Source organism: Parasteatoda tepidariorum, chromosome 5 (assembly GCF_982258835.1).
Source record: "Parasteatoda tepidariorum strain Cologne lab strain chromosome 5, Ptep-v5.0, whole genome shotgun sequence".
Lineage (NCBI taxonomy): Eukaryota > Metazoa > Arthropoda > Arachnida > Araneae > Theridiidae > Parasteatoda > Parasteatoda tepidariorum.
This window is the reverse complement of record NC_141759.1, coordinates 82,072,330-82,085,272: the sequence shown is the minus strand read 5'-3', so window position 1 is coordinate 82,085,272 and position 12,943 is coordinate 82,072,330. Positions and strand designations below refer to the sequence as shown.

The window sequence follows — 12,943 nt, the reverse complement described above, 5'->3', positions numbered from 1 at the left end:
TAAAGTAGACTATCCTCTACTAGAAAAAAAATAAATACCTGATTTTAAATATTATTATATTAGTTATTAACAATTTTTGACAGTCGTGCAGTTGTTACAATTGTCCCCACTTACGGGGTCAATTGTAACAGTTCATGAATTCAACTAAAACATAGTTAATTATACATATTATCATAGTTGCGATATATTTTTTTATTGATCAAAATAGTAGTGATATTTTAGGAGTAAAAATAATAATGAGCAGAAACCTAAAGGGTTAAACTTTTAACTTTAAGGGGTTAAAAATTTTAATTTATGCTGTGAAAGGTGACAAATAAAATAATGCACATGCAACATAATATAAATGATATAGGAAACTATTCGTGGTTCTTAAAGAGTTAAGTAATGGTTTGTAAACATAAGATTATTTATTTTCAGCTGTTACAATCGTCCCTTTACTTATTGTTACAATTGTCCCCAAGACGCCATTTCAGCTTCATTTGTTAAAAACAATGCTAGTTAATTAGCAAACCTAATCTTCTTTTTTATTGAAATGTTAATTAAAGTGTCCACTTACATATTCGGTTACTAATTTTTATTTGTTTAAACAAAATTACTTTGTTACAATATAACATTCTAATACCAAAAAAAGTCCTTGCGTGGCGTGAAAATATCTTTTGTGATGTAACTCTTTCAAAAGTACATAAAAGTGGTTGCCATCAGGGGTGTACATGTAGATTTATTAAATACACCTTGTGCGCCACCTAGGAACCAAATCTAGAACCCGACACTCGAAATTTTTGCTCTGTTACAATCGTACCCTGTTACAATTGACCCCACTCTCCCCTACTGATTTATTATGAAGTCTGTGAGGACTTCGTGACCCCGCAGATTTAGCTTGCACCCTCCAGCATTTTGTACTGTGGAAGCCTTCGGCCGGAGGGGTGCAAACTCACCTATAGGACATGGCCGCACAATTTAGTTTAACGAAAATGATTAGCAGTTGTAGAATTATGAACTTTTGTAGCTGCGCATTCGAAAGTCTGACATTAAACAATATGTATTACTTGTTGTCTAAATTTCTAATTTAGTTTGGGATTAGTTAAATTGTAAAGTTTCTTTTTTAAAAGACGAATATCAATCCGAATTCCAATTATCGAAAAAGTCTACATAGAAGGGAAATAAAGCAGCATTGATATAAAAATCCAATTTTCATATTACGGCGCTTAGCTGTTGGACAATATTCCTTGAGATGCATCCCTGGTTGAGAGGTCTTGCCGCTCCAAAGAACGCTCTGTAGCACGAAGGCAGCAGGTTCGAATCCCACCTTAACCCTGGATGTCCTTCTCTCACTTCTGCTATCTGTTCTTCTGCTATATAAGGGCTTATTAGCTGTACTTTGCAATGAGTGCATAATCCTGCAAAAGTATGCTGTTGTTGTTGTTGTTGTTTATTTACGTCGCACTGGAGCTGCACAATGGGCTTTTGGCGACGGTGTGGGAAGCATCTCGGAGGATGATCCGAAGACATTCCATCACAATTTTGATCCTCTGCGGAGGGGATGGCACCCCCGCTTCGGTAGCCCGATGACCTGCGCGCGAAGTCGAGCACTTTACGGTAGCACAGTTTAACGAGGACCAATACCGCACAACCTCGGTCCCTACGCAGACTGATCCAAGTGGTCACCCACCAGCACACTGACTGCAGCCAGTGATGCTTGACTTCGGTGATCTGCTGGGAACCGTGCCTTAACGATCAGTCCACTGCGGGACTCAAAAGTATGCGTAACAAGAAATAAAAAAAAATTAATATTCCTTCATTATGTCTTTCATAATTGTTCTATTTCAATGTATGCTACTCTCATGTAATTGTTGTTCACCTATGTAGCGCGAACCGGAGACCACCTCTTTCTCACTTTGTGACCTTTGTTTATCATCAAACCCAGCCCTGTTATTTGTTCTTATTTATTTGTTTTCGCACGCACGCACGCACACACACACACACACACACACACACACACATATATATATATATATATATATATATATATATATATATATATATATATATATATATATATATATATATATATATATATATATATATATATATATATATATATATATATATATATATATGTATATATATATTGTTGTTGTTAATTTATGTCGCACTAGAGCTGCACAATAGGCTATTGGCGACGGTCTGGGAAACATCCCGGAGGATGATCCGAAGACATGCCATCACAATTTTGATCCTCTGCAGAGGGGATAGTTTCTCTGCTTCGGTAGTCCGACGACTTGCACGCTAAGTCAGGAACTTTACTGCAGAACAGTTTAACGAAGACCAATACCGCACACCCTCGGTCCCTTTTTAGGCTGATCACAGTGATCACCCACCCACACACTGACCGCAGCCAGTGATGCTTGAATTCGGTGATCTGCTGGGAACCGTGCCTTAACGATCAGTCCACTGCGGGACACTGCTCGGCTAGAGAAGCCTTGTTATGATTGTGTTTCTTGAGCGCTAAGCCGTGCTGAAATTTGTCTGACGAAGTTCAACAAATAAAAATCAATGTACATACATAACAATCTTACGTTCACCAGTAAATAATTTCACTATTTAATGGGTGTAAATAATCTCCTTCCAAGCTATAAAAGTTGGGTACGTATTTTTTTTTTTTTTCATTGTTGAGATTGTGTCTGAATAGAAGATTTTTGAATATTTCATAATAGAATATAATACTAAAAGGTCGTATAACCCAGTTGTAGGCAAGTAAACTAACATCTGACGTTTGCCTAATGTGTTTGTAAACTTATTTGAAAGCAAAATATACTTTAAATGTGAATTAATGTAACAAATTTAGAATATTTCTTACCTTTTGTTAAACTGCACTTAATGTGCTTCGGCCTTTTTTTTTATTTTTAAAGTGGCATTTTTGCATCAAACTGATCTTAAACATTGTTTCTAGAGAAGTACATCAAGAGTGAACAATATTTCTTGCAGATAAGAAAGTACGCAAAAATATATTATTACGTATACATGAAAATCGTAATATTTCTCACCATAAAAACGCTTTTATGGTCACTATAAAATGTGGCTTATCATTATATTGCCCTAAACCCTTTATTTTTAATTTCGCATCGATTCACTTTGAAGCAAAAGAATGTTTGCAAATTTAAAATTTTTGCAGTCATTTTCGATAATGTTGTATATTCTAAAAGGTTAACAATTTCTCCAGCATTATTTAAAATTTAAAGCTGGTGATATGCTATGAAATAAATATTTTGATGGGACATAATTAAAACTTTCAGAGAATTGTACTAATTGAGACGATGTAAAATTGGCGTATCTCAACTTTTATTTGAATCCAGATTAACTGCAATCGCCTATAAATGCGTATACACGGATGAACAAACATTCAGAATAGGCAAATTTTGAAAGAAAAAAAATTATAGAAAAAGTATTATGCAATAATGTTATCAATGCTAATAATTTGATTGGCACAAAAGAAAAATAGAACGAACAAATATTTTAATATTTTATTCAGATTTAAAATTATTCTTTCCGTAGTATAATACAATAAAAAAAAATTCTCCTGTTTTGTGACAAATCATAAAAAAAACTTGGTTTTATTTTTGATTTACTTTCGATGAATTTTTTTTGTACCTCTTGTACAATTTTTACTCTGTTTCATTTTAAATCCAGAGCTTGAGTTTTTGTTTGGGGGAGGGGAGGGGGGCACAATCAAATCCCAGTTAGGTTGAATTATAAAAGTGGATAAGTTTCCTCTATTGAAAATCTAGTTCATTGTATATTTGTAGCAAAAATTTGGGGAAAGTTAGATTTTGTTAAAAAGAACTATAAAAAAAATTGGAACGGTTGGAAACTTCGAGACTCATTTAGATTGAAAGTTAGTCAATTCTTGCAACAATCGAACAATTTTGCATTCGTTGAGACTCTTAAAAAAGTACTCCTCTCTTACTTTCGTTTTGCACTACAAGCTCTTTCCTCCAATAAAGATATCGTGGTTTTCCTCTCCATGTAACGCAAATGAGGATTAGTTCCTTCAAAAAGTCCCCCCCCCCCGAAGGCAAATTTCCTCCAATACTTGATCCAGGAGTTCCCTTGTCTTCTGAATTGGGTTCCAAATTACAAGGCTACAGATTTGAACATCGAAAAATGCAAGACTTTGCTCGAGAATAAAGTGCCCTCCCCCATTGTGGTATTGGGGGGAATGAGACGGCTGAGAACCTTGACAATAAGGGACTTTTGGCTCCCCTTATACCTTCTGGGATTCCATTCACATAAATTTGAAATTGCTGTTATTTCAAAGTATGTGAAGCGACGTTACATCTTTCAAAAGGAAGATCATGGAATGTATAGTTTGTCTATAGAAATAACTCCCCACGTCACAAAATGTAAGGCCCTCAGTTGCTATGGAAACACGAAACTGCTAATTTTAAAGAAGGGGCCTCTCTCTCCCTTGATTCCTTTTTTCTCGCTGACCGGAGCCAAAAATTGTTAAATATTGATACACTTGAAATAGTTATGCTATTGTAAATAACTGAAATTGATGGTTTTTGTCTTCCACCAGTGAATGTTGACAAGTCGCTTTGGTAAATGTCCGAAATATTAGGGGGACCGGAAAGCAATGCAGTTTCTGTGCATTTGATATTTTTTATCGAGATTTTACTTTTACTCAATAATGTATTCACCCTAGATAGCAACAACCTTTCAATGCCGGATCGAAAATGAATCGAAAAAAATGAATTAGTTTTTAAGACTGACGAATATTTAATGCGACGAAACTACATTACTTTCCGGTTCTCCAAATATATACTAGTTCTAGTTAAGTGTAATTGCCAGATATACATTTGCCCGGTATGCCCTACATCTTGTTTTAAGGTTCATTGCCACTGCCCAGTCTGCATTTTAACCTGCATTTCTGTTCGATGCACTGATGTTTCATCGAATCTATTTTCAGCAGATATTAGAATATCGAATAAATATAATAATATCGACGAATAAATTAATATCAAATAGTATATAACAAATATTTCGGATATTCACCAAAGCGACTATGTGATTGTTGACATTCACCGGTGAAAGTCGACATTCTCTTGATTTCGGTCATTCAAGGTAACAGTTAAGCCTCATAACCATAGTTAAGGTCACTGCTCAAGTAGAACAGCAAGGGGAGTTCATTTCATAGACAGACTATACTCTTCTTTAAACATGAGCTTATCCCTGACTCCTCTTGCGCTGCAGCAATTGCAACTTTTAGATTCCTGGCAGGACATGATTGTCTTTGTCATTAAACATTGTTGGCTCTTATATATGTTTTCTTTGCATGTTTGGTCAGGATAAGACTGCTTTGCGTTTGGGCGAGTGTCCTGTACTATCTCCATTCTCTAGTCATATGGAGAAGTATTGGAGAGCTCGTAGTCTAATGGCCTAGAGGCGAAACGACTGCCATTAGATAATAATGTATACAAAGCGTTTTTTTTTTCTTCTATCAAATTTAATATAAGTAGCAACTTTTTGCTAGATTAACGTTTTTTTAATGTTTAATAATTTTTTAAAATATGTACAGCCCCTGGCGAAATTATTAGCCGCACTATAAGATTCTATGTAAAATCTTAATTATCAGGTGATACTATACAGCTTTACTGTTTTTATGTGCCTGAAACCGGTTTGTACTTGTTTACGTTCGTGTATCAATAGGTTAAATTAGACAATATATAATATAAATTTGACGATAGGATAAATTAGACGATATATTATATAAATATAGAATATTTATTATATCAGGTATTATATTAGTATATTATAATAATTAGACCAAATTATTAGACGTCCTGTAGTGTTTTAATAATGACATGTTTTGTACGAATTTGTATGCAATACTTTTATATTTAAATGTATATGCAATGGGTTTTTATTCAGGATATTTTTTTTATACTTCCTATTTGTATTTATTTTTAACGCATTGCATTACAATGTTAACTAATTGATACACGAACCTAAACAAATGTAAACCGCTTTCATCCGAGAAAAAACAATACAGCTGAATAAGTATCACGTGACAATTATAATCTTACATAGAATCTTATAGTGAGTCTAATAATATAGCTAGTGACTGTATATTTAAAGTAAGGCTTACTTTAGCAATAAAACTTAAAAGTAAAAAAAAATATATAAATACAAAAATATTATTTTGTCAAATTAAAAGTATTTATACGAAAAAAATGTTATTAAATAAAATATTTAAATAGAAAAAAACGTTTGGTTTATATAAACTGTTTAAACCACATTGGTTTAAATCATCCAACTCTGCATTAAACAAATGTACTTAAAATCAAGTGCTGGACTCACGTTTGCGAAAGCGGGAGTTCGAATCCAGCAGGCTGAAGACTCCCCGTGTGGTAAATGGTGACTGGTGCACGTTACATCAGTCGGGTCACAAAGTCCTCCACAGTCCCATAATAAATCAATACCTCTGGGGGTACTGCATTGGAGATTGATAGTTCTCCGGTTCATGTCAAAATTACGATCTGTGGATGAATGAATGGAAGAATGAATGGATCTGCCTTAAAAACGGGTGTGACGTATGGGTGTGGCAAAAGTCGAATTCTAGGCTATAGATGGCGCCACTTTAGAACAAGAACAATCGTTCCCGCTCTACCTACAACAACAACTAAATATCATGAGACATGAAATAATTTTCTTTCGCTTCAATGCTTACGTAATTTAATGGCGCTTTACTTATAAAATATAATTAATATATTATAAAATGATTACACTTTCATTAGAATATATTTATCCAGTCGAATATATTTCATTCATTAAATTTATTCCATAGAATATTTTTTCATAGAAAAAATTTTATTATTTGCAACGGTGAACAGAATGATAAAAAAATATGATATAACCAAAAATGTTAATTAAATTTTTTAAAATGTTGGTGATTTTACATAATCCGTAGAGGTTAGTAAAAAAAGTACGTATTTTCTTATACATTTCGATAGAACTAGAGCTATTCCTTCCTCATAAAAAAGTGTATTATTTTAACAAGAGATATCGATATTAATTTTTATGTAATCTAATATCCGCAGTTATTAGATACAGATTGTTGAGAATACCTCGATCCCCCCCTAGCGGACAATAACAGAAACATTCAATTACGAACTTTTTCTCCACGAGCGTGGTATAGCTTAGAATTTGTCATGCAACGTACTACTCTTTTCATCTGTATATAGCTTTCCCTTTTTTTATCATCCTTAACTATTAAATTTAATTCTTAAACGTTTTGTGCGAAGTATTTTTCAGCCTAAGTGTAATTAGTTATCTACAGCCCAAGACCTTTGGAAGAGAATACTAGGTGAAGGAAGAACAAGAAGCCGAAACAAGGTAAGATTCCTTGTTGATATATATTGAATCATTAGAAGTCTTTGTTTAGTATTCGTTATATGGCATCCCCTGCTGGGACGTAGTTAACTTTTTTAATTTGAACACTTATTCAATTGAACTGAAAAATATAAATTAGCACTAAATTGGAAAAATAAACAATGGAGGAACGGGTAACAATTTTAAAGAAAAAAAGAGGTTTGCTTAGATCGTCTGTTACTAAAGCACTGAATGTATTAGAAAATGAACTTAAAACAGAAGTGTCAGATATCAGTGTTTTAGAAGAGTGTTTGCATTTTCTTCTAAACAAAAATGAATCACTTGAATCGATTAACAAAGAATTAGAAGTTTTGTTTACACCAGATGAGTTTGAAGACGAATTTTCGAAATCAGAAGAGTACAGTGAAAAAGTTGTTCGTTGTAAATTCCGCGCTACCAAGAAAATTCAGGAATTAAACGAAAACATATCGATTGAAAAATCTAAAAATAAGGAATCCTTAGGACTTGATGTGTCTACAAATTATAAAAGTGAACAAAAAGAAAGTATTCGAATTAAACTCCCCAAATTAAGCATTCCCAAATTTTACGGCGAGTTTAAACAATGGCTGACATTTTGGAACAGTTTTGAGTCGGCCATTCATAACAATGACACTCTCGATAAAATTGATAAGTTTAATTACTTAAAAGCTCATTTGGGTGGAACTGCCCTGAATACAATAGAAGGTTTTTCTATTTCTGAAGAAACATATGACACGGCAGTCAAATTATTAAAAGAAAGATTTGCCCGAACAGATATTCTTATTAACGCCCACATGAATAATATCATAAATATGCAACCATTAAAGAACTCACGAGATGTAATTTCTTTCCGAAAATTTTATGATAACATAAATACACAAATAAGAAGTTTAGAATCTTTAGGATTAGTCTGTAAAAATTACGGAAATGTTTTATGCCCCATTCTCATTAAAATTTTACCGCCTGATTTAGTCTTAGAATATAACAGACGTGAAAGTGAAACTGAATCAGATATAAAAGAACTTTTGAGCTTTCTCTCCAAAGAGTTAAATTCTAGAGAACGATCTGCAATAATGAATCACGCGGATGACCTTCGACCCCGCCACTTCTCTGAATCATTTTCTACCAGCCGTAAGCAAAATATTCCCGATACTCGATTAAAATATAATAAATCAGAAAATAAAAATAAATTCATTTCCGCTTCAGAATTAATCTCTTCTGAAATAAATGAAAACATGAATAAAAAATTATGCGGTTTTTGCGACTCCTCAAAACATGAGAGTTCCGTATGTGAATATGCTAATGATTTATCCGTTGAAGAGAAAAAAGATATTTTGTTAAAGAAGGGGATTTGTTTTAAATGTTTAGAAAATAAAGGCCATATTGCACGCTTTTGCCGTTTTAAGGTTGTGTGCAGTAGATGCCAAGGTAAACATCAAACTGTCTTGTGCTTTTCTAAGTTTGACCATGATATTAAAGGTAAAAATAGTCCTAATTCTGAAGATAATGTACTAACGAATCAAACATCATCTGAAACTGTATATTTGCAAACATTGATTGTTCGTATTCACAATAAAGGTAAAGAACACTTTATCCGGGGAATTTATGATTCAGGCAGTCAAAAAAGTTACATTAGTAAATTTGTAGCTGAAAGAATGGGATTAGAAAAATTGGGTGAAGAAGAAATTACTCATGGACTTTTTGGAGGATCTCAATCAACAGAATTGCATAATCGATTCGCTTTGCAGTTAAGTAGTATCGATAGAAAATATAGTTGTGAGTTAGTTGCTATGGATCAAAAGAAAATCTGTACGAATATTCCCAGGGCTAATAATTTTGAGTTGCTAAAAGATCTAGAGTCAAAGGGTATATTTTTGAGTGATATTTCCCCAAAAAGTAAGGAATGTTTACATGAAAGGAATTTGAACGAAATACATTTACTATTGGGGGCTGACGTTGCAAGAAAGCTTATAACAGATCGTATAGAACATCTCTCTTGTGGATTAGTGGCAGTAAAGACCAATCTAGGGTGGACTGTAATGGGAAAGTCAACCAATCATGATAAATTTGATAGTTCGCTTTTGGTTCTATCCCTTCATGTTAATGACGCAAAAATCACAGATTTATGGGATTTAGATACATTGGGAATTGTTGATCCTTGTGAAAAACGATCTAGAGAAGAATTACAGGATCTTGCCCTAAAACACTTTAAAGAAACTGTAACGATGGATCATGACGGGAGGTATAAAGTTTGCCTTCCGTGGTTAGATGGACACATACCTCTTGCCGATAATAAATCCTTGACAGAAAAAAGATTAAAGAACACGATAAGATCTTTAAAATCAATTGACAAACTTAAAGATTATGAAAGGGTTTTTGATGAATGGGAATCTGAAGGGATTATTGAGAGAGTCGGCGAACCTGAAGCCTCTTCAACATCGAATGTTAGTTATTTACCACATAGGGCTGTATTTAAAGAACAATCTACTACGAAATGTAGACCCGTTTTTGACGGCTCTGCTCACACTCGAAACTCTGTTTCCATTAATGACTGTATTGAAAAAGGCCCTAATTTAATTGAATTAATTCCCTCAGTTTTGAATCGCTTTAGGGTTGGAAAAATAGGAGTCATCGCTGATATTCGGAAAGCATTTTTGCAAATATCATTAGATGAGCGGGACAGAGACTATTTGCGTTTCATATGGTGGAAAGAAGGAGATCATAGAAAAGAGATCATTTATCGTCATTGCAGGGTTGTTTTTGGGATAAACTGTAGCCCGTTTCTTTTAGCTGCAACTCTAGACCATCACTTAGAACAAGCCCCTGCGCATCTTAAAGATCTAGCCACTAAACTTAAGAACTCGATGTATGTGGACAACTGCGTCACCAGTGTCGATTCTCCTCAAGAACTGGACTATTTTCGAAATGAATCTTGTAAACTACTCGCATCAGCCAAATTTGATCTTAGAGGATGGTGCAACAACAGCTATTCCACTAGCATTGCAGAAAAAGACGAATTTCCGTTTGAAACTTTGAATATAAAAGAAGTACCTGTGCTAGGATTGCTATGGAATACAGAAGAAGATACTTTAACTTGTGATTTAAGAAAATTGGAATTTAAGGATGAACCTGTAACGAAAAGAAGTATTCTCTCATTAGCTCACAAGCTTTTTGATCCAATTGGATTTACTGCACCATTAACCTTGATTCCGAAGATAATTTTACAAGAATGCTGGAAAATCAGAGTTTCATGGGACTGTAAGTTGCCTGATAATATTGTTAAAGAGTTTCATAAGTGGAAAAATCAACTTTTTGAACTGCAAAACGTGAAAATACCCCGAAGATTGAGTGAGTTCACACTCCATTCAGGAAGTTTATCTTTGCATGTTTTCTGCGATGCTTGCAAAAAATCCTATGCCACCTGTGTTTTCCTTAGAGTTAAAGTTGAGAGCGATGTAACCTGCCAGTTAGTCCAGGCTCGATCCCGAGTAGCTCCGTTAAAGAACATAACTATCCCTCGTCTAGAGCTTTTGGCATGTTGCATTGGAGCAAGGTTAGCAGAATCCGTCAAAAAAGATCTGAAACTCGAAGATGTGGAAACTCACTACTGGACCGACTCCATGGATACCTTATATTGGATTAGAACTGACGTACCATGGGGTACATATGTGGAAAATAGAGTCAGAGAAATCCGAAGATTATCTTGCCCGAATTCATGGAAATTTGTTCCTGGAAATAAAAACATCGCTGACTTACCATCACGTGGTTGCTCAGCAAAAACTCTTCTGCAGTCTGAATGGTGGAATGGTCCTGATTTTCTAAAAGAACCTGAAGAAAAGTGGCCGAAGAGTGAAATATTTCCAAATATCGATACAATCCATGCAGAAAAAAGAAAGACTATAGTTACTGCTACTAACGTAAAGGAGAGTGAAAAATTTTACAACAAGTACTCATCTTATTTGAAATTGTTAAGAATAACCGGATGGATTTTTCGATTCGCTGAAAATTCAAAGAAAAGAGAAAATGACAGAACCATTGGAGAACTCAACAATAAAGAATTGAAAAATGCTGAGAAAATAATTCTGAAATGTGTCCAAAAGGATGCTTTTGCCAACGATGGAAATAAGAGACTGAATTCTTTGAAAACTATTATTGATGATGAAGGTCTGATCAGAATTAAAACTAAGGTATTTATGAGACAAGATGATTTTAATTTCCGTCTTCCAATAGTTCTTCCCTCAGATTATACTGTGGTTAAAAACCTGATTTATTGGAAACATAAGCAATTAGGACATTGTGGAATTCAATTACTGATGTCTACATTACGTGAAGAATTTTGGATCTTGAAAAGTCGAAAAACTATTAGAAATGCCATAAAATCTTGTGTCATCTGCAAACGTTTTCATTCTAAACCTCCCAATGTACCAGATGGTCTTTTGCCAGCAGATAGAGTGAAGGATGCAGCAATCTTTGAAATTGTAGGTGCTGACCTGGCTGATCCCCTCATTCTGAAAGATGGTCAAAAAACTTGGATCTTGATGGTGACTTGTGCTATATTTCGGGCTGTTCACTTAGAACTCTTATCATCCCTCTCTACTGAAAACTTAATTTTGGGACTTAGAAGATTTATCTCACGAAGGGGAAGACCGTCAGTTGTCTACACAGATAATGGAACTAATTTCGTTGGAACACAGAACCTTCTAAGAAGCATTGATTGGGAAAAGCTTAAGACTGAATCCAACCTGTCATCAATTACCTGGAATTTCATTCCCCCGTCTGCCCCTTGGTATGGGGGATTTTGGGAACGTTTAATTGGCATGATGAAGAGAATCCTAAGAAAGGTTCTGGGTAGAACATCGTTGAATTACGAGGAAATGGTAACAGTTCTCTGTGACTGTGAGAGTGTAATGAATTCACGCCCCCTGACTTATGTGTCCGATGATGCAGAGGAGCTATCACCGATAACACCTATGATGTTCCTACAAGAAATAAGACAAGTGGGTGTTGCAGATTTCGATATTTTAGATCAAGAAAAATTTAAAAAACGACTTGCATACAGAAATGAAATCTGTCAAAATCTTCGAAAGAGATTCAGAACGGAATATCATGTGGATTAGTTCCATCAAAAAGTCCTCCACGAAGGCAAATTTCTCCTAATACTTAATCCAGGAGTTGCCTTGTTTCCTGGATTAGGTTCAAAATTACAACGATACGGAGTTGAATATTAGTAGACGCAAACCCAAAAAATTGGCTCGGTTGTTCAACGAGGGTTATAAAATTGCAATGAATATTTTTTTTTGTGTGAGATTATCTGCTGCATCTCATAATGTAGGTAGGTAGGTACATTTATTTACGATGTACTAGACCTAAACAAAGGGCTATTGGCGCTGGTCTGGGAAACACTCCTGAAGAAAATCCGGAGACAATGTGCACACGTCACACACCATTTTACCGGGAAGACACATTCACACACCATCCATCCATCCGCACCTGAACTACAGCACGATCAATCTCCGATCTAATACTCTCTGAGGTA

The 12,943-nt window shown here is 34.6% G+C and overlaps 1 protein-coding gene across 2 annotated transcripts in view; it reads left to right on the top strand.

Annotated features, from left to right (window-relative positions):
- Eaat1 (Excitatory amino acid transporter 1) overlaps nucleotides 1-12,943 on the top strand; it is a 101,410-nt gene that overhangs the window by 6,830 nt on the left and 81,637 nt on the right. Inside the window, exon 1 of one of the 2 annotated variants that reach the window (XM_087164414.1) lies at nucleotides 2,504-2,643. The exons of the other annotated variant lie outside the window; for it this stretch is intronic. Coding sequence (XP_087020540.1) covers nucleotides 2,605-2,643 — 39 coding nt within the window. The 5' untranslated portion in view covers nucleotides 2,504-2,604. Of the gene's footprint in view, nucleotides 1-2,503; nucleotides 2,644-12,943 lie in introns of those variants that run through there. 2 annotated transcript variants of the gene reach the window in all.